Consider the following 23,384-nt stretch of genomic DNA (forward strand, 5'->3'; position numbering starts at 1 on the left):
TCTCCTGCACAGCAGCTCTCCCTCTGTAGTCGCATTTGGTCCCCACAGCCAATTGGCCTGGAGGTCAATTCCTCCTAGTGATATCAATAGCAATCAAGGCTCAACTACAACAAAACTGTGCACACAGCCCACAAAGGGGTGCACCAAGAGTGTCCACCTCAGGTGACTGGGGAGGCTGAGCCACTGGGCCCTATAGGACATCTACTACACAAGGCCACTCTATCAACTCAAGGAGACTTAGCAGCTACCCAATAAATAGAAACAAACACAGGGAAGCAGCCAAAATGCGGATACAAAGAAACATCTCACAAATGAAAGAAATGGAAGAAAGCAAACTACTGGATATAGAGTTAAAACCAATTATAAAGTTACTCAAGAATCTTCTAGAAACCTCCGAGGAACTTAGTGAGACTTTCAAGGATCTTAGTGAGAATGCAAAAAAGATGGAAAAGGACCAGTCAGAAATTAAGCATACACTGACTGAAATAAAGAATAATATATACAGGTATTCAACAGTAGACTAGAGGATCCTGAGAATCAAATCAATGATTTGAAATACGAGGAAGCAAAAAACAACCAGAAGAGCAAAAAGAAGAAAAAAATCCAAAAATATGAAGATAGTGTAAGGAGCCTCTAGGACAACTTCAAGTGTACCAACATCCTAATTATGGGGGTGCCAGCAGAGAGAGAGATAATGAAAACCTATTTGAAGAAATAATGACAGAAAACTTCCCCCACCTGGTGAAAGAAATAGACTTACAAGTCCAAGAAGCACACAGAACCCCAAACAAGAAGAATCCAAAGAGGACCACACCAAGACACATCATAATTAAAATGCCAAGGGCAAAAGACAGAGAGAATCTTGAAAGCAGCAAGAGAAAAACAGTTAGTTACCTACAAGAGAGTGTCCATATGACTGTCAGCTGATTTCTCAGCAGAAACTATGCAGTCCAGAAGGGAGTGGCAAGAAATATTCAAAGTGATGAATAGCAAGAACCTACAACCAAGATTACTCTACCCAGCAAAGCTATCATTTAGAATTGAAGATCAGATAAAGAGCTTCACAGACAAGAAAAAGCTAAAGGAGTTCATCACCACCAAACCAGTATTATATGAAACTAGAGGCCCAGTGCATGATTGAATCATGCACGCGTAGGGTCCCCTACACGCTTTCGCTTTTCGCGGTGGAGCTGGGTGCCTGTCCACTGGTGCACCAGGCCTTTCAGAAGCCTCCGGCTCGGCGGAGGCTTCTGAAAGGCCTGGTGCCGGAGCAGACAGGCACCCAGCTCCCACACTTTTGATGGTCCGCAGCTGCTGAGGGGGGCTACCCTGCTGTTGAGAGGCGCAGGGGGCGGGACTCCCGACCCCTGCGCCTCTCAACGGCCGCTGAGGGGGGCTGCCGCGGACACCTGGCTACCCTGCTGTTGAGAGGCGCAGCTGGGTGTCCGTGGCAGGCCCCCTCAGCGGCCGCAGATCTGGCCGTTGAGAGGCACAGGGGGCGGGAGTTCCGCCCCCTGCGCCTCTCAACAGCAGGGTAGCCCCCCTCAGTGGCAGCGGATCCGTGCCTCTCAATGGCCAGATAGGCCACCCCAAGTCCCGCCCCCCAGCCTCCCGCCGCCCAATCGTGGGCGTAGCAGAGTGATGGTAATTTACATGTTACTCTATTATTAGATAGGATGCTGAAGGGTATTCTTTAAAAAGAGGAAGAAGAAGAAAAAGGTAAAGATAAAAAATATGAACAACAAAATGACAACAAATACATATCAACAATTGAATCTAAAAATCAAGTGAATAAAAAATCTGATGAACAGAATAAACTGGTGAATGGAATAGAATCAGGGGCATGGAAATGTAACAGACTGATGGTTCTCAAAGGGAAGGGGATGTGGGGGTGTGCAGGAAGAGGTTAGACAAAGATCTTATCCTATATAATAGAGGTGATATGCAAATTGACCATCACGCCCTTGCACAAGATGGCTGCCCCCATGTGGTTACAAGATGGCCGCCACAATGCCGAAACCGGTTTGGCTCAGTGGATAGAGCGTCGGCCTGCGGACTGAAAGGTCCCGGGTTCGATTCCAGTCAAGGGCATATACCTTGGTTGCGGGCACATCCCCAGTAGGGGTTGTGCAGGAGGAGGCAGCTGATCGATGTATCTCTCTCATCGATGTTTCTAACTCTCTATCTCTCTCCCTTCCTCTCTGTAAAAAATCAATAAAATATATTTTTTTTAAAAAAAAAGATGGCCGCCACAAGATGGCTGGCAGGGGAGGGCAGTTGGGGGCGATAAAGCCGGCAGAGGAGGGCAGTTGGGGGAGATCGGGCTGGCAGGGGAGGGCAGTTGGGGGAGATCGGGCCAGCAGGGGAGCAGTTAGGTGTCGATCAGGCTGGCAGGGGAATGGTTAGGGGGTGATCAGGCTGGCAGGCAGAAGTGGTTAGGGGCAATCAGGCAGGCAGGCAGGTGAGCAGTTGGGAGCCAGCAATCCCGGATTGTGAGAGGGACATCCCCTGAGGGGTCCCAAATTGGAGAGGGTATAGGCTGGGCTGAGGGACACCCAACCCCAACCACCACCACCCGCCCCCCAGTGCATGAATTTTGTGCACCGGGCCTCTAGTATGCATATATGCATTACCTATGGACACAGACAATAGGGTGGCAAGGGCCTAGGGTGGGGTGGGAACCAGGTGGAGGGGAGCTGGGGGGGGCGGGAAAGAGGGACATCTGTAAGAATCTCAACAATAAAGATTAATAAAAAAAATGGTTAAGATTTCATGTTATGTGAATTTTTTACCACAATTGGGGGGAGGAGATATAGCATGATTCCAGAATTATGATACATACTCAGTAAAAGTTTTTTCCCTTTCCTACGATGCTCTGAGAAGGTGACAACACTTCTGTGGTATTTCTGCCAAAAATGCTTAACCTGAATTAATCATAAGGAAGCATCAGATAAATTCAAACTGAGGGATAGTCTACAAAATAACTGACTTCCTCAAAAATGTCCAGGTCAAGGAAGATAAAGAAAGCCTAAGGAACTCTTCTAGATTAAAGAAGACCAAAGAAACAAGACAACTAAATGCAATGCATGGGCCTGGCTGGTGTGGCTCAGTGGTTGAGCGTCGACCTATGAACCAGAAGGTCACGGTTCGATTCCCGGTCAGGGCACATGCCTGGGTTGCAGACTCGATCCCCAGTGTGGGGTGTGCAGAAGGCAGCCGATCAATGATTCTCTCTCATCATTGATGTTTTCTATCCCTTTCTTCCTCTCTCTGAAGTTAATTTTTTAAAAAAAAACAACATTTAAAAATCAAAATAAATGCAATACATGAGTCCGAACTGAATCCTGGACTGAAGGGAAAATATAGCTGTAAAGGACACTATTGGTGCAATTGACACCATTTGAATATGAATTGTGGATTAAATAAATTATATCAATGTTAAATTTCCTGATTTTGACAACTAAAGTACAGTTATAAAAAGAGAAGACCCTTGCTTTTAGGAAACATATACATAGACAATGATAAAGAGGTATGTCCAAATCACTCTCAATTGGTTCAAAAAAACAGTATGCATATATATATATATATATATATATATATATATATATATATACATATATATAAACAAAGATAAAGATAGATGATAAGGCAAATAGGAAAAGATGTAAATAATTGTGAATTTGACCAAATATATACAGAAGTTTCTCATTGCATATTTGCAACTATTCTTTAAGTTTGAGATTATATACAAATAAAAAGTCACCAAAAACAAGCTCCCATCTTTGTTTTACAAATAAAGTAAACTGGCATATTTCAAAGTTTTAACACTAGTTCCAAAAGATACTCCACATAAAAAGTGGATTCTGTAGGCAAGTAAAATTGAAACTAGCTATCTGTGATGGTCCCCTCCCAAAGGATCGGACCGTACAAGAACATACAAAGATTTGTAGATGTCCTGAACTAACGAAAACTGTTTATCCCAGCAAGCATTTCCTGAGTTTTTGATGACTAAACATTTCTGACAATATTAATATCAGCAAAATTAGTATTCCAGAGAATAGAAGGGGCTATCTTGCAGCAGCTAGTGGTAAAGCAGGCAATGACCAGGCCTTCTGAGCTGGGCCTCCTACGTTGCTGGCCTTCAATAGTTGGCTATGGACAAAGTATAGATTTTCTCTGTGCTAACCAGCATCTCTGAAAACTGACCCTGCACCCTGGCCTTGTGCTCTACCTGGCTGGACTAACCAGTCTAAACTATGGAACAGTTTAACACAAAAGCAACCACAAGAAGGACTCCAGAAATAGCTCCTTGCTTTGTAAGTGTACTATGTATTACTATATTTATTGCAACTTGTTCATTTCATTTTTTACTTTACATACTCACTCTCTGAACACAAGGATTACCTCATCACTATATCCCCAATGCACAGTGCCTAATTCACTACAGGTCACCAATAAGTGTATATTGAATTAACCAATGAATAATTACCTCTGATCCCAAATACGATTTGCCTTGTATTAATTCGGGTGCTGCATAAGCAAGACTCCCACAGCATGTCTGTAGATGGTAATCCTTGTTACCCTGCCGATAAGATAAAAATAAAACGCTTATTAATTATAACCCTCCAGAGAATTAAAACCTTGATAAACATTCTTTCAGCACAAGCAAAGAGAAGCTAGATGAAGAATTACCCCAAATAATAAAAAACTTCTGGGGCCAACCCAATATTCTCTGCCTACATGCACGCATGCACGTGTGGTTTCACCTTCTCTGGATTTCCAATACCACCACAGCCTAGCACGAACAAATCCTTTTCCCTTGAGCGCAGCCACGTCAGTTCATACTTCCCTAGAATCCATTTGCATAATAATCAGCTTAGCATCCTTCCAAGCATCCATGTCTCCACACCCCTAAGTACTCAAGGAAAAAAGATTATTTCTTTACTGGATGCTATCTCCAATATCAAACCTTTCCTGTAAATACAGAAGAAGAGCTTTCTTTTTTCCTTAGAGGGAAGAGAGCAATATGTTACACAGAACATTGCTTTGGGAGTCTGGTTTCTAGTCTCAGTTGTAACACCAATCACGACCTGAACTTCCAGATCCAGCAAAATGAGGAATCTGCTCAGCCTCCTCAGCTTTCCCACAGAAATATCAAGGCACGGTGGAAAATGACACTACCGCCCCACACCTGCCGTACAGAGTTCTACAACTGGCAAAGGATTTGTGAAATTGTGAGGCTGCATTTACAACTGTAACAACATGCCCAGAAATGAGCTCTTCAGCAGAAAGCTGAGACAATCCGCTCTCTGCCCACCACTGCTTTTTCAGGTGGTGTCTGTGTGTGTCAAATCTGTGGCAGCCACAAGCAAAGGCTAATGGAGTCTGTCACAAACATTCTCCACTGCCTGCTGTGGAGAACATGGCTTAAACCAGTTTATCTGCTCAAAGTATGTTTTATCTTTATATACCTGTCAATCAAAAAAAAGCCTTCTATCATTTGGTGTCAAGACACAAGGCTCCACTGACAATTTCTGAAGTACTGAGGGAAGGAGAGAAAAATCAGAAAGAATCAGACATTCAGCCGGAAGGGCAAAATCTGATTTCCCTGTGCACCTAGCTAATTCTGATTGGGGCAGGAAATAACCGTGGGCTACAAAGGGCTCGGATAGGTCTGTAATTCCAACATTCTTAATGAGTGCGGACAGCTTGTTGTAGAGACTGTGAGTACCATCATTAGAGACCTCAGGAGGCAGCCTCCAACAGGCAGCCACACAGGAGCTCTGCTGCAGACAGCAGAAGTGGAAAGTTCAAAGTCACCTCAAAGAGAAGGTACGCTGGAAAATGCCAGTCTCAACTGTGGAATGCAAATTAAGAAAACACGTAACAGTATAATTTAAAAAGCCCATATGGACTTTTTCCTTCTTTTATAAGGAAAGGGGACCATCTCTCAAAATGTAACTGTTAGTTATATAACCATTTGGATAACAAAGAATAGATTTGCAATAAATTCCCCAAACTCCTGTGAACAAAGGCATCATCTAGTGGCAACATACTCAAACTGCAAACACATGATCAACTCAGCATTCATGCTGTGATGGCCTCATATCACTGCAAATTCTCTCAGCATACCCATGGGGTCTTCAGCACGACCAACCCTGGACCTGGTGGTTCTCTGTCTTGGTTATATGTCAGAGTCATTTAGAGAACTCATAAAAGGGATGGAATTTAACATCCTTCGCAATGGATGCAACCAGGCTCAATAAATACTTAGTGAAAGTCAGTGCAAGGTAACACACCTTAGTGTGCATTTACAAAGGAAATAGATGCATTTTTATTTCTGCACTTACCTTCGGTTTCGCACAGAGACCAAAGTCAATCAGCTTTATTTTATGATATTCATCAAACAACAAATTTTCCTGGAAAAACAAAGATCTTTTCATAACTATAATGACTTCCTTATAACACATCCCACCTCTAGCCATTTCTAAAAAACAATTTAAGGTTTTTATATTTAAAAACCTGGGTATAATGGAGTGAAAATCATTTTTAAAAAATAATTAAATGATAAGAAGTATAGAAAGGAAGAGAGGAGAATGTTGATAACTATATCCCACTTCCCCTCAAAACACATTAGCATAAACCATTTTCTCCTTAGTGCTCTGAGGTTCAACTACAAGTAAACAATGTGTGCTAAAGGCAAATTTAAACAAAAGAGTGAGCTCAAATCTTAGGGTTGAGTATAAACAACAGGAAAAGGATAGTAACACTGCCATATTTTGTTGGGCCTTTTCTAGGTCCCTGTCCCTAGTACCAGGCAACATTACTATCCATGTTCACCACCATCCATATTAGTCAGAGCCTGCAGTCTTAAGAGTATTCACATTTTTATTCTCCTGTCTGAGGCGTAATAGAATGAAAATTAAAGGAAGATGGGGTTAAGAAGAGAACTGAATGGAAAATATTCAATGAGAATATACTCAAAGAAAGTACTTAAAACTCTTGTTTCCTAGAGATAAAATTCTGAAGTTTTTATTTCCATGGCTGATTACAAAAACATTTATAATGTCACACCCAATTGGCAAATAAATAGAATGTCAATAATAAGTCCATTGAAAAAACCCTACCAGAAGTCAAAAGGAGGCGGGGAGTGACATATTATAGTGGGGGTTGTGGGGAGCAAAGATAGATTCTAAACAGAAAGAACCTAGTCATAACAAGTAAATAATGTTGAACTCTCAGGTGACCATCTAACTGTGACAGTCACTTACCGGTTTGAGGTCCCTGTGAGCATAGCCCTGGCTGTGCACGTATGCAACTGCAGAAACGATCTGACGGAAGACGACACGGGTCTCCTCCTCTGACAGGCGATCCTGGGAAATTATGTAGTCAAACAGCTCTCCTCCAGGGCAATACTTAACAGCAACAGAGTCACACAGATATTGTTACACTTACAAAACTCACGTCAGAGGAATCTTCCATACTAATAAAAGCCTATGTGGTCATCATGCCCTCACGCCGTGATGCCCTCACACCATAACAATCCATCACCAGGAGGCTGCGTGCGCAACGGGCACACGCGCATGTGGGCAGGGCTGCATGTGTGGTGAGGCGCACGTGATGCTGCATGTGCAGGGCAGAGGCGGGTCCCGGCAGCTCCAGCCTCCCTCTTTGGGGCAATCCATCGAGGACCCCATTGGGGAGATTGATCGCGGGGCTCCCGCACTGTGAGAGGGCACAGGCCAGGCTGGGGACCCCTCCCAAATGCACGAATTTTGTGCACCGGGCCTCTAGTTGAAAATAAAAAACATACTTCAGCCCTAGCCGGTTAGGCTCAATAGACAGTGTTTGGCCTGCGGATTGAAAGGTCCCGGGTTCAATTCCTGTCAAGGGCACATGCCTGGGTTGCGGGCTCAAACCCCAGTAGGGGGCATGCAGGAGGCAGCCAATCAATGATTCCCTCTTATCATTGATGTTTCTATCTCTCTCCCTTCCTCTCTGAAATCAATAAAAAAAAAAAATTGTTTTTTAAAAAAACATACTTCACTTAGAGATAGTAATTAAACTTAGGCAAGGGAACTGAGTGAAGCAAATTCAAAAATACACTCTCAGGATCAAACAAATCAACAATTATTCCAGAAAAGAACAACACTCTTGATCTCGAGCTTTTATTACCAGTAAGTAGAAGTTGAACCAACTACCACTAATTTTTAAGTTCATTCAGGGTTTTATATTTTTATGGCAAAGTACTAAAACCCCTTCTCATCTTAAGGAAATGCACATTTAGTGTAGTTATCTGAAACCAAAAACCCAGCAGCAATTACTGCTTCTCCAACCCGAAGACCAGTGACTTTAACCTTTTGCACTTGGATGTCGAGTGTGACTCGACACAGTTAGCATTAGAATAAAGGAATCGAGAAAAAAGCAAGCGAGTGCAAAGGGTTAAGTCTGTACCAGGAGCCCAGCTCTACAGAGGCTCCTCAGAGCTTCTGGAGAATGGATACCAGAGCACAAAGCTTTAGGCTTTCCATCCCTTCTTCTCCAGAGCAGCTCCATGTTTCTGTAAACTGGGGTTTCCATTTAAGGCTTCATTTCATTTTAGCAATTAAAATACTATCACGAGAGGCCCAGTGCACGAAATCATGCATGGGTAGGGTCCCTAGACCTAACCTGCAATCAGGGCCATCTTCCGCCTGTTCGCCAGTCCCCAGTCCTGTCCCACCGCTGACACCCACCCTGGTTCCCTGTGGTTCCCCGTTCGCCATCCAGCGATCGGAGCCTCTGGGCTGGGGGGAGGGACCAAGAGGTGGTCAATGCACCTCATAGCAACTGGTCGATCGGTAGTACTAGTCATTACGCTGTAATGGTCACTGGCCTTTTATTATATAGGATAGTATATAGCCTCTAACCTCATAGTTCCATGTTTAGAAATTGTTCCTACAGATATACTCTCACAACAAAAACAACACACATTCAAGATCATTCACTACAGTAGCACTGTTTGTAACAACAAAAGGCTGGGAACAATTCAAATATGTTCACACTATGTAAATTATGACACAGATATAAAATGAAATTCTGCCAAAACCGGTTTGGCTCAGTGGATAGAGCGTCGGCCTGCGGACTGAAAGGTCCCAGGTTCGATTCCGGTCAAGGGCATGTATCTTGGTTGCAGGCACATCCCCAGTAGGGGGTGTGCAGAAGGCAGCTGATCGATGTTTCTGACTCTCTATCTCTCTCTCTTCCTCTCTGTAAAAAAATCAATAAAATATATTTTTAAAAAATAAAAAAATTAAATTAAATTCTATGCAGCCATAAAAAAAAATTCTTGCCCTGGCCACTGTAGCTCAGTTAGTTGAGTTTTGTTCCATGCACCAACAGGTCGCTGGTTAGAGTCCCAATCAGGGCATATGCCCAGGTTATGGGTTCAGTTGTGGTCACAATACTCAGTAGGGGGCATGCAGGAGGCAGCAATGGATATTCTCTCATTGATGTTTCTTTCTCTCTCCCTCTCCCTTCCTCTCTCAAAAACATAATTTAACAAAAGAGGAAGCTCTTCATGAACTGAAATAAAACAATCTCCAGTATTAAGTGAAAAAGCAAGGTACAAGTGTATATATTGATATTGTGACTTGCAAAAAGCATTCTGTTGAACAAAAGAAACTAAACACAAGAGACAGTCATATGATTCTATTTGTATCAAGTTCTAGAATAGATAAAACTAATATGTGGTGACATAAATCAAATCAGTGGTTGTTGAGAAGAGCAGTGGGTAGATGAGGTTACAGGGATTAACATCAAAGGTCAGAAGAAACTTTTCCTATGTGATGAAAATGTTTTATACCTTGACTGGGGTGGCAAGTACATGGGTGTGTACCTTTTTCAAACTGTACACCTAATGTGTGCATTTTATCATATGTGAATTATACCGCAATAATCAATCTCTTTCAATGCTATCCAATAAAATTTACATTAAAAAGACTACTTTATATTTTCAAATAAAGAAATAAAGTAAAGAAAGGCAAAAACATCAAAAATCTCTATAAATGCACATATGTAGACAGTTTCCAAGCTAAAATGTTAAGTGAGGGGAAAAATACAAGATACAGAATAATATAGTATGTGACCATTTGTGTGGCAGAAACTAATAAGCTACACACACATACATATGTATCAAATAAAAATAAGCATTTGTAAGTACATGGAAAATCTATAGGAAACACAAGAAAAGTAAGTGATTTACTCAGGAGAAAAGAAACTGGATGACAGGGATACAGAGAGAATTTTACTTTTTAATATACACTCTGTTATACCTTTTCAATTTTGCCGTAGGTTCACGGAAGGGTTTTTTGTTGGTAGTGGTTTTGTGTGTGTGTTCTTTTTAAGTATTTAAATTGGACAAGGGAATCAGCATTTTAAAAAGACTTTTAAAATCACACTATTGACCATGTGGGTGGATCTACGGTATAATAAAGAGAAAATGGATCTAGGTCCAAAACTTTCAGCATTATAAATTTTAAAATGTGCTTTTAAAACAGAGCTAATCTGTGAAAATGATGTGCAGTTACAAATTATTTGGCTGAGACTAAGGGAAATGAAACAAGAGATGAATGATGCAAGTTCTAAAGACTTTAAGCTTCAAGCCAAAAAGGGCAGGGGAAAACTTAAATGAGTTTGGTTTGCATAATACATACACTGAAGGCTTGTGGGTTGAATTGTGTTCTCCAAAAAGGGTATGTTGGAAGTCCTAAAACCCGGTACCAGTATACGTGACCTTATTTGTAAACAAGTTCTTTGTAGATGTGATCAAATCAAATAACATCATATTGGATTAGGGTGGACCATTTGAAGACAGAGGCAGAGAATAGAGTGATGCATCTGTAAGCCAAGGAATGCCCAGGATTACCAGCCACCATCAGAAATTAGGAAAGAGGCAAAGAACAGATTCTCCAGAATGAACCTTGCCCACACTTTGGTTTCAGTTTTCTAGCCTGGAACTGTGAGACAATAAATTTCTGTTGTTTTAAATCACCAAGTGGTGGTAATTTGTTACCATATACACTATATAAACTAAAAGGAATCCTTCCCCTTAGGGACAAATTCTAACATATTCTGTCCATTAAACCACACCTCCCCATTAAGAGTGTATTAGAAAGGGTACATTTACAATGAATCTCCAATTTATAATAGATGTCTATTTCATCTAAATTGTTATAGACAGAACTCAAACAGGTAAAGCCTTAACATTTATTCTAATATTTCAGGTGAAATGTACTTTTCTCTTAACAATTGATGAAGTGAATGGAAATGGTATGAATGTTTGTTCCCACCCAAAATTCATATGTTGAAATCCTAAACCCACAAAGATGTATTAGGAGGTGGCCTTTGGGAGGTGATTAGCACATGAGGGTGAAGCCCTCATGAAGGAAATCAGTGCTCTTAATAAGAGGCTCTAGAGAGTGGGGGGTGGGGAGGGATAGGAGAGGGTAAAGGGGGAATAAACAGTGATGGAAGGAGACTTGACTTGGGGTGGTGAACACACAATGCAAAATACAAATGATGTGTTATAGAATTGTACACCTGAAACCTATAGATTTTATTAACCTATGTCACCCCAATAAATTCAATTTTTAAAAAAAAAAGGCTCCAGGAGATCCCTTGGCCCGTCTACAATGTAAGCACACAGCGAGAAGGTGCCAGTTCAGAACCTGGAAGAGAGCCTTCACGCAACCACACTGGTGCCTTGATCTTGGAATTCCTAGTCGCCAGACGGTGAGAAATAAATTTCTGTTGCTCGTAAGCTTCCCAGTCTGTGATATTTGTTATAGCAGCTCAAACAGATTAAAACAGTGAACAAACACAGTTAGGTCTCTGTAACATACTACAAACCTCAAGAACCATGAATATTTTGTTGGTTGTCTCCAACACATGGTAGAGTTGACATATATGCTGATGTCTTAGATTCTTCAAGGCATCAATCTCTGTTTTGACCCGGGGCAAATCACTCTGTGGCAAAACAATGTATTCAATGTGCAATAAACCAATTTGGGAAGTGTTCCAAGAAGCAATATAAAAAGATTAATACTGAGTAGCAAAAGCAATCACAGCCTCAAAACAAATTGTTCCACAATACAGAAAAATATAACAAAACTTATTTGTATATACATAAAAAAGGCCTTGAGGGTTTTATGAAAGACAAACTTAATGTGGATTGATAACACAAAGTCCTGAAAATTTTTAAATCTCCAATTCCCTTAGAAGGTTTGCATTCCAAACAAAGAAAATGACAGAAACTCTACTTAGTGTGCATGCCTGAGCTACCACTTTTATTCTTAGTAATGTTCCATAAAAATGTAGGTGAAAGGTATGAAGATATTCACTGTCTCGGTTTTCCAATTTTTCTAGGGCAGGCGTCCTCAAACTACGGCCCACGGGCCACATGCGGGTGTTTTTGCCATTTTGTTTTTTTACTTCAAAATAAGATATGTGCAGTGTGCATAGGAATTTGTTCATAGTTTTTTTTAAACTATAGTCCGGCCCTCCAACGGTCTGAGGGACAGTGAACTGGCCCCCTGTTTAAAAAGTTTGAGGACCCCTGTTCTAGGGGCTTGAAATTCTTCAAAATAAAAAGCTGGTTGGAAAGGAGGATAAGCCAAGCTGAAAGAATTTCAAAGTCCATATTAAAGACAAAAATATAGATATCCATTAAGTAACATGTAAAACTTTATTATAAAAAGGGACTTAATCTAATGATCTGTGGCTTAATTATCTAGGACCATGTAACCAGATGTCAGGTCTTGACCAAGAATCAATTGTAACTTTGACTATTTTAATATGATAATCTTTTTTTTCTCTTTTGGGGGGAGTGGGAGTTGGATAGCTAAAACCCTGGAAGTAATCAAAATATTATTAAAGTACTAGGAAGTAATTAAAATAAGCATAACAACAGAAAATATAAAAACAAAATTAGAACAAATAAATTAATGAATTAATGTTATCACACTGATGCTTTAGAATGAATTTTGAGTATCAGTTTGGTAACACACTTTGTAATAACAATACACATTTTGTTTGCTATTTAAGTATTTGTAGTGTTCAAGTGAATAAGTCATACTAAAGTTGCAACTAAAGCTTACATTGCTTAAGGAAATTAATTTAATCAGATTTATAATCACTGATTTCATTCATGAGGGCTCAAGAAAAAATGTTTCTAATGCCTTTTATTTGCTCAGTAAGTATATTATTGAGCTCAATAAACAAAAATATTGAAGAAGAGCCTGAAATATCAGTTAAAACTAAACCATATGAAGGATGATACATAGAATTAGAAAAAAAAAAAAAAAGACCATTCAGGGTGAGTACAAATACTGGATAGGGTACAATAGACCCAAAAAGATCAATAAAAGAGACAAATTTTTCCTCAGTATAAAAACAAAAAACTTTATGTACATTATAGCCAAGATCACAAATTGAATGAGCTGCATTAGGAGGTAATGAGCATCTCAATCCTGGGGGAAAAAAGGCTGATCAAGAAAAGGAGGGTTTCATTAGAGAACTACTAAGGTTATTTTGGATAAAATTCTAGGATGTAAGATCCACCTGTACCATAAAATAGGTAACATTGAGTTAGAGTATTTGAATACCAAGAAACATCTTCAAGACCATGAAACAACTGCAGAAAAATGGATCCTACAGGTTTCATACATACGCCCTGGCCTTGCATTAAAATTAAGGACAAAGTAACCCCTTCCCTCAGATTGCTTTTTAAAACCTGCCAGTTACACATAACTGGCAATTTAAATGCAAGAGAAATATTATTCTAATAATATTATTCTAGAACATTAGAACAAATTTGGGTTTTCATTCACAAAACTGATGTATAAATATTTTTAAAATAATTTTAAACTTACCCCCAGTGCATTTTTATCCATGATTTTTATAGCTACCATTTCTCCAGTAAGGATATGGCACGCAAGTTTGACCTTAGCAAAGCCACCTAAGTGTAGAAAAATTATGAAGAGATAAGCAAGACTAACCCGAATATCAATAGCAGAGCAAACTGAAGACTCGGGCACAAACACTGCTCCATATGCTTTCAAAAGGCTCTATCAATCCATACTTTCCTAGAAGTGTATGGCTCTTTCTTCCTGTGGCCTCCAAAGTGTTAGCCATGACCCTAACCTCTCCTCAATCCAATGACTAGCTGAAGATTTTTTTTTTACCATGATAGTATATTTTTAATTTTTTAACGAACAAGAAAACAAAATTCATCCTTTAGAAATATGCTTTATAATTAACATTGCAATCAAATTTGCTTTATAATTAATATTGCTAGAATACAATGTAAAGTTGCCGACACAAAAGTCAAGTAATATGAAACTTCCATTCAGTTTTAAAACTGGGAAGATGAACAATTATGTTTTAAAACTGTATCAAAAGTGGGAAAATTTCTACACTTAAGTATCTAAAAGAAAGTGCCAACTTCACATTTCTAAAAAGAAGCTCCTAATAGTCCCTCCCATGACCTTCCCCATCTCAGTCAATAGCAACTCCATTTCCCAGGTGCTCGGGCCAAAAGCCAAAGGGTTGGCCATCCTTAGTCCTTCTCTGTTGTCTCCTACCCCATATCCAACCCATCAACAAATCCCGTTGGCTATATCTTCAAAATATATCAATGGTAGTTTCCTTGAGGTAAAAAGAAAGGTACTGACTGGAAATGCTCTATGTCTTGATCTGATCAGGAAACATAGGCGTATAGATGTATGTAAAAGTCCATCAAGATTGGTGCACTTAGCATTTTTGACTGTGTAATACCTCAATAAATCAAAATACACACACACACGCACACATATATGTATATGTCTGTATACAGAATCTCACCCCTTTCACTACCTTCATTCCCTACTATCAGCCTCGTCCAAATCACCATCATCTCTAGCATTGGTCACCTGCATTACTGCAATAACTTCCTAACATCTCTCTGCTTCGGCCCTTGCCCTTTTCTACCCAATCCTTTTACAAGCAAGCAGAGAGGGTGACCCTTAGAAACAAAGATCAGATCACTCTCCAAATGACTTTTATTCTAAATAAAATGACTTACAAGGCCTCTCCTACTCCTTTCCTCTCCTTTGCTCCACTTTTTCTAACTAAAGTAGGTTGAAGAATTTTAAAACTACGTAGTTAGACCAGAAAGCTCGTGACGGCCCAAACACACTAGACTCTCAAATAGTTGATCTATCCTCTCTCCCCAAGAGAAAATAACAATTACCTGTCCCAATAGTTTCATATATTTCATAGTATTTGAGAAGTTCATCATAATCTTTCATAGTTCTGCTGGAAGTTTACTCAAAATCACAAAAAGAACCTGTAAAACAGAAATAGTACAAGATCAAAAAAGGAACTAGTATGAGATTATGTCCTCCACTCTTGTAACTGCAAATATAAATAAGTCTTGGGCACATAGATGATACTGAAAAAACTGATTAGCCACATGAAAAAAACACTGGATTCCTATCTCCCACCATTCATAAAAATCAATTTCAGATCAAGTAAAGACTTAAACGTGAAAAGTAAACCTTTAAAACTTTTAATAGAATAGTGTCATGATTTCCAGACAGAATGGGATCTTTTAAAGTGCTAATTATAAAAATTCCATTAAACAATGTTAAAATTAAGAACTTCTGCACATCCAAAGGCATCATTTCAAAAAAATCATAAATGTGAGAAAATATTTGCAACACTTATAACAATGGATTTTTATATAGAATACATAGACTTTAAGCCTACAATACAGAAAAAGACAACCAAAGAAAAAATAAGCAAATGAAATACAAAAGCATTTCACAGAGAAACACAAATAACCAATAAAAGATGAAAAAAAAAATGCCCAGCTTCATTAGTCATCAGGGAACTGCAAATTAAGATTCAATAATATACCATTTTAAGATACATATAATACATATTTTATTATTATGCTTCACATATTTACATATACTCTGAAGTACATATCATATACTCTTAAGTATATATCAAACAATATATAAAAATTTGTTGTGAAAGTCTTAGGTAGTTATTTTATTCTGTCTTCCTGAGTTTTAAAATTAAGTAGAATTACAAAAAGCCATAGGATTGAGTAGGGCCCTCACACTGATACTAGCTTTGTCTTACTTGCAGAGGATATGCTCTTAGCTGAATTTAACTACAGATTAGCAGTGCATTTTGCAGAAGTAGTCAGACAATTAATCTGAATTTTCTTTTATTCATTCATTTATTCACACATGTGTTTACTGAGCACCTATGATGTGCCAGACCTACACTTGACACTAAAGCTATAAGGGAGAAGAAACAAAATGTGGTTCCTGCCCTCATGGATCTTGCATTCTAGCAGAGAAGACAAAAGGCAAATCAACAGACAATAAAATTAAATTATTATAATTTGTAATAAATACTGGGAAAGAAACAAGCAACAGTAGTTAGAATGAGTCACTGAGAAGGTAATATTTAAGCCGAGATCTAATTCAAAGGATGAGAAGTGAGAAAAAACATCAACCCTGCTGGTAATCAGACTGAATATTCCTACCAAAACTTGAACAATGTTTCCAACAGGACCTGGACATGACCACGTAAACAATGTTTCTATACAAAACGGTTAAAATGACAGTGATCCTTTATTTGACTTACTGCTGCTTTCTCACCAATGACATCCTCAGCCCCACAGTATTCTAAAACACCCAAATGCTGAAATGCCCCAGTTCTTTGACAGCTTTCCTAATCCCTTCTTAAAACCACGCAGCATAAGCCCAAATCCTATACGCCCCTTTCAACTCACTCCGACTGAGACACCCCAAGGTCCTAGGGAGAATGGTGTCTCCTGCAGCAGCAAACTAAAAACACCTAATGTTTCTTACTACAGATGTGTTCTTAGTGGTCTTTGGTTGGTAAACTTTAACAGTTGTTGGCACAAAAAGAATAAGAGGAAGACTATTCCAGAAAGAAGAAATTTAGGTGCAAAGATCCCAGAGGGAAAAAAAAGTTGACATGTACTGAACTAAAACTACTTTTAGAGGTACCAGCAAATGGAAATGTAGATTTAGATCTGGGTTAGCCATATGGGAAAAACAACAAAAAGCACTGGATTGTCTCCATTTCACACATACACAAAATCAATTAGTTAGTGTCAAGACTTAAAAAAGATAAATCTTTACAATGCAGACAGTTAAGTCCTCTCCCATACCAGCTAGGAGTGGGAAGAGGAAGAGGCAGAGAAAGAACAGTTAGAAAACTAAGAATAAGAATACAGTTTCATGGAAGCCAAGAAGGAAGAAAAAAGTAAAACTATGAAAAGAAAGTTTCTGGGAAGTGTATTTCTAAATAAATTTTCTAAAAGTGTCCATACATAGGTCAACTTCTAGGACTTGAGTAGGTGCTACAAAGTGGAGCTCTCTTTACAGGAAGACACGGGGTGAAAGGTGAACCTACCCAGAAATGACTTCTCAAGGGACTCTTGTTCCTAGAGGCTAATGTAGGACAAAACAAGATTTCAACCTTTGGAAGAAATGCCCCCACCCCCAGACAAACAGGAATCAGAGGGGCCCAGGGAAATGGAGGTCACTGAGTCAGGCACAAAGAATCTTCCATATAGTCCAGCACAGCACACTAGGGCTCTAGAGTTCACAAAGGGGCTTGAGGCAAAGATCCAGCTAGTGATGAGATCCTCCTTTGCCTGGCCTGTCTCCTGTGTACAAATCTCCCTCAGTGACCTAGCAGTGGATTAGCTCTGGCAGCACAGGGTTCAGGATGCCAGGACCCTATTCTCTCTAACAATCTGAAAGGCTGGGCACAGCCAACTTGGGAAGCAAAGTTCCACCTGGAAAGAGCAGAGCTCATACATCTTGATCACTGCCTCTCAGTAGCTGAAACCTGGTGCTAGTGCTCATTTCTAGAGCCAGATAGTCTCCCTTCACCAAAGACAGAGATCCAGCAAGCCTGCTGAGGGCTCTGGGGTTGCTGGGTGGCCAGCATGACCATGTTCACAACCTTCAAGGTCTCTCTGTTCTTCATCCTGTCTTATATAGAGCTGAGTGATCAGCATGTTACTAACCCACGAAGTCCTGACTTTGGAAGACCGAGAGTGTGAGTTCAACCTCAGCAGTACAGTGGGTTTATAAAGGAGAAAAAAAAAAAAAAAGATAAAGTAATTGGCAAGGTCCTTATTACAGTGAGGATGGGTCATCTTCTTAAGTTGAGGTGGAGAAAAAAATGAAATGAAATTATCAAAAGCAAAGTTCCGCCTGGAAACATCACAGAAGACAAATCGATTCTCACTGGGCACCTAAGGGACAGGATTAGAAATACCCTCAACAGCAGTACTAATTCAGAAATCTTGGAAAGGGCATTTGTCAGTGTTGCAAATGTGGGAATGAAATAGAACCACACACCCTCCCCCCACCCCCCCCAAAAAAGAAAAAAGAAATAAGACTAAGAAATTTCAAAACAGTCAATAACAGCAGTAAAGGTATTGAGGTCAACACAATGCTAAGAAATGTTTAGAATCCTGATGACAGCGAAGAGAAAGAGTAGGAGATTGGAAATGGAGGAATGTCAGGCTATAAATCAAGAACCACAAAAAATATTTTCAAAATATCCTTTTAGGGGGTGGGGGAGGTAGAAGAGGGCAAAGGGGAATAAATAGTGATGGAAGGAGACTTGACTTTGGGTGGTGAACACATACACTATACAGATGATGTATTATAGAATTGTACACTTGAAACCTATATAATTTTATTAACCAACTAGAGGGTCGGTGCATGAAATTTGTGTACGGGTAGGGTCCATAGGCCTGGCCAGTGATTAGGGCTGATCAGGGCCTTCCAGCTGCCGACTGGGGCCTCCCTTCATTCTGCACCATGGTGGTCAGCACACGTCATAGCGAGTTATCAAACGCCTGGTCTCCCAGTTGAACTCCCGAGGGGACAATTTGCATATTAGGTTTTTATATATAGAGATGTCACCCCAATAAATTCAATAAAATTTAAAAAAATAAAATATCCTTTTAAAATGCCTAAAGCATTCTGATTCCATGAATCATTTTACTCAGAGATAAAAGGTAAATTATTATCAGTAGTAAAAAGTCTTCAAAAATTTAGTCAGTGAATAGAACACTAGAGCAGAAGCTTTGGAAAGAAAAAATATCAAAACTCAAGAAAAACAATCAGCTTTAAAAAAAAAACAACAACTGGTCTTAGTCTCAACATCAAAGCTGAAATACCAAGAAAGATAAAGATCATGGGCAAAAGACATGATCCAATAAACAATATTAGCCATTTCCTAGGAAGGGATGGCGTTGGACCAACTTAATAAGCAGGTTGACCTTTTAATCTTGCTTAACCTGCATGAATGGGGTAGGAAAACAGCAGAAGCACAGCCAGGCCCTCAAGCTGATGGAAAGTTGGTGACATAAAATGAAATATTTCTGCTTCCACTGGAGTGGCAAAAGTTACTCTAGGCAAGGAGACACCACAGAGGACAAATCGATTCTCACTGGGCACCTAAGGGACAGGATTAGAAATATCCTTAACAACAGTACTAATTCAGAAATCTTGGAAAGTGCATTTGTCAGTGCTGCAAATGTGGGAATGAAGTAGAACCACACCACCACCACCCACCCACCCCCCAAAAAAAGAAAACCAAAACAGAAATCCTAAGACTAAAAAATTTCAAAACAGTCAGTAACAGCAGTAAAGGTATTGAGGTCAACACAATGCTAAGAAATATTTGGAATCCTGATGACAGAGAAGAGAAAGACTAGATTGGAAATGGAAGAATGTCAGGCTATAAATCTGTTTGGAAAGTTGTCTGCTGTAAAAGTGGACTATCAGGTTCACTGGAGAGCAAATCCCCAACTAATGCAGTATTTCGGTATCCAGAACACAAGGGCTAAAGAGGAAACACAAAGGGAATGAAGTAGGCCTTAAAAAAATACAAGAATCCTAATTGCCACTACTGCACGCCTAAATACCATACAAGGACTGGGCCGTTTCAACTTGCCACACAGAGAGAGAAAGCAATCGGTAAGATGTTAGAAATCACTTCCCCTGACAAGGGATATAACAAACCATGCACCTTCTTTTTTTTTTTTTTTTAAATGTCAGAGTTCTCGGTCAGACTTGAAAACACTTTAAAACAAGTCCTTGGCAACCTCCAAATTATTCTTGGTGACCTTGCTATCCCTCTGGCCATAATCTTGGGGCCAGAAGGGTATATAAAAAGTCACCTTTGCACCTTCTTTTTTACTTTCTTATATTTTCTTTATATACCCTTCCCTTCCCTCAAATTAGACTGTCTTTGCATACTACTTATGTGGGCCTGCATTATATCTATTGAATCCAGGGAACATCATTTTTGCTACTGTATAAGAAAATGTGTTTATACTGCAAACGGCTATAATGATAGATTTTACCTGGTTTTTAAATGTAGGTGTGGAGCTGGGATCCTCTAGAGCAGTGGTCGGCAAACTGCAGCTCGTGAGCCACATGCGGCTCTTTGGCCCCTTGAGTGTGGCTCTTCCACAAAATACCACGTGCGGGCGCACACGTACGGTGCGATTGAAACTTCGTGGCCCGCCGAAACCGGTTTGGCTCAGTGGATAGAGCGTCAGTCTGCGGACTGAAGGGTCCCGAGTTCGATTCCGGTCAAGGGCATGTACCTTGGTTGCGGCCACATCCCCAGTAGGGGGTGTGCAGGAGGCAGCTGATTGATGTTTCTAACTCTCTATCTCTCTCTCTTCCTCTCTGTAAAAAATCAATAAAATATATTTTAAAAAAAAAAAAAAAGAAGAAACTTCGTGGCCCATGCGCAGAAGTCGGTTTTCGGCTCTCAAAAGAAATTTCAATCATCGTACTGTTGATATTTGGCTCTGTTGACTAACGCGTTTGCAGACCACTGCTCTAGAGTTTGGAAATACTGAACACAGAAAAGACTTATGATTGGAATAATACAACTTTATAGCTGCTAAAGGAGGTATATGATCAGTCAAAATGGAAGGCAGCCCCTCAAATGTAGATAATGAAGAAGGAAACTAGACCCCAATCAAACACCTAAATGTCCTTGTGAGTGTGGCTAAATAGAATTGGGAGGGGAGGGTGGGTGGGAAGAGATCAACCAATGAACTTGTATGCATAAGCATAACCCATGGACACAGATAAAGGGGTGGCGAGAGCCAAGTGGGGGAGGTGGGGCGGGGGGGGGGGGGGGAGCAGGATGGAAGAGGTTAATGGGGAAAAAAGGAGGACGTATGTAATCTATGTAATACTTTCAAAAATAAAGATTTTAAAAATAAATAAATGTTTAAAAAAAGAATTGGAGGTCTTGAATTTCTCTGAGGAAACAAGAAATTGCCTAGATAATAGGAGGAGGTTTATCATTAAATTTTATAGGACAGCAACAAATTGGGGTCATTTTCTTATTAACATGGCATTATTTAGGGCCTAAATTTTAGACTATGCTATTCATCGATGAGTAATACATTTGCCTTACCTAGTGAGCTTGGTAAGACACTGATTCTGAGGATATTTCAAGTGAGAGGTAGAATACAGAATAGCTTATTATGTGCCTTGTAATACAGTCAATTAACATTCTGTCCTGCTCCCTTGCAGAGGCTTCAGAGAGCACCAGCAAAGAGACATTCGTGCCTAAAGGTGTTAAGGGACTGATTTGCTCATCTCCTTGATCCACAGTAGTAGATACAATGGCAAGATCCGCTGGTGAAATAGGCCCATGAGGTGCAATAAGGGCATTTCTGATTTCTTCCACACGATACGGTAAACAGAAACCAAAATATGAATAAAAAAATCACTGGCCTCTGAGCAAAACTCCAGGCACCTGTGATACACGCCCTCCTTCCACCTTCCCCCATTCCACAACCGAAGAGAAATAGCAAAGGTGAAGCTCGAGAACAATTACTCATCCTAGGTGTCGGAGGCCTGATCACTCTCTCGGGATGCCCTCCTTTGGGAGTGTCCCTTTCTCCCACAGGTTTCCGGGTGCGAGCCGCTCCTTTTACTGATACAGATTCCCCTTTTAGCGTGAGCCTCTTGAAAGCCACTACTTTGGGAAAGTAAAGGGAGAAGGGAAAGGGGTGATAACACATTACACATTTCCTTTCTACGGAACTGCCCCCGTAAACCGAGTTGCACGAACAGAAATAACTGGAAACGCTTGGGTTTCTTCCGCAGAGACAGACAGGGTCATGGAAACGTGGCATCGGAATTCCCATCTCTTGCAGCCTCCTGGGTGGCAAAGGCTTTGCCTGCACCTACTTTATTGTAAGTAAGTACGATCATTATCCCCACTTACAGAGGAGAAAACCGGGGGGGTCGGAAAAGCTAAATATCTCATCCAGGGGACGGGACCAGTAAGGTGGGGGCTCCGGTAAAATTCTCCTCTGGGAGCAAACCGGGCTCTCGCCGCCGGCCCCCCGCATGGCCGGGACACCGGCGGGAGACACTGACCTGAGGGGCGGAGGGCCAGGCAGGGCGCGGCCGGGCACAGGGACAGAGGGTCCCGCTCAGGGTCCGGGCGAAGCTGCGAGTGCCCAGAGTTGCTCCGTGCCTTTTAGATCCTGCGGTTCACGCCGCTTCCGCCCGCCAAAGGAATCAAACCTCCCGGGCCGGAAGGGGCGGGGCGCGGCGGGGGCGCGCGCAGAGCCGGTTCAGTGCGACGGGGGCGCGCGTTCGTCCTCGGACCGGAAGCAGGAAGTGCATGTCTGGGAGTAGGAGTAGGAGTGGCAAGTGGCCCCTGGGGCAGCTGAGGTGAGTTCGTCTTCCAACTGGGATAAGCCTTTCCCGCGGGGGTGGGCAGGCACGTGGAGATTCTCTCAGTGGCGAGGACACACAGAGTGTCCGCAGAACTCAACTCTCCGACGTTGTGTCCTAAAGTTGATCTGCAAAGAAGTCGCTAGTAGTCACGGTTCTCATCCGAGTCCTCCCCGCCAGATCTTACTGAAATGTGTTGCCACGAGGAATAAACACCCCCCAGAAACCAAATTATCCATTAGATAACTCAAGGTACCGTAAATACCAACCCAGCATCATAATTGAAGTATTTTTTTAATACATTTTACTGATTTTTTACTGAGAGGAAGGGAGAGGGATAGAGAGTTAGAAACATCGATGAGAGAGAAACATCGATCAGTTGCCTCCTGCACACCCCCTACTGGGGATGTGCCCGCAACCAAGGTACATGCCCTTGACCGGAATCGAACCTGGGACCCTTCAGTGGCTCTATCCACTGAGCCAAACCGGTTAGGGCATGAAGTCTTTCTAATACATTTTACTGTTTGGTCTTTATGCGTATGAATGGTCATCGCTGTATAAATTACAATTGTA

At 40.8% G+C, this 23,384-nt stretch overlaps 1 protein-coding gene across 1 annotated transcript in view; it reads right to left on the reverse strand.

Moving 5' to 3' along the window:
- MELK (maternal embryonic leucine zipper kinase) overlaps window positions 1-22,640 on the reverse strand; it is a 66,573-nt gene extending 43,933 nt beyond the window's left edge. Inside the window, exons 1-7 of the mRNA XM_079791266.1 lie at window positions 22,509-22,640; window positions 15,269-15,364; window positions 13,911-13,996; window positions 11,890-12,006; window positions 7,272-7,415; window positions 6,351-6,419; window positions 4,490-4,582 (exon numbers count right to left, since the gene is read on the reverse strand). Coding sequence (XP_079647392.1) covers window positions 4,490-4,582; window positions 6,351-6,419; window positions 7,272-7,415; window positions 11,890-12,006; window positions 13,911-13,996; window positions 15,269-15,326 — 567 coding nt within the window. The 5' untranslated portion in view covers window positions 15,327-15,364; window positions 22,509-22,640. The remainder of the gene's footprint in view (window positions 1-4,489; window positions 4,583-6,350; window positions 6,420-7,271; window positions 7,416-11,889; window positions 12,007-13,910; window positions 13,997-15,268; window positions 15,365-22,508) is intronic.
- Between the last annotated feature and the right edge of the window lie 744 nt (window positions 22,641-23,384).

The sequence above is a fragment of the Cnephaeus nilssonii genome (genome assembly GCF_951640355.1).
Source record: "Cnephaeus nilssonii genome assembly, chromosome: 14".
NCBI classification, from domain to species: domain Eukaryota; kingdom Metazoa; phylum Chordata; class Mammalia; order Chiroptera; family Vespertilionidae; genus Cnephaeus; species Cnephaeus nilssonii.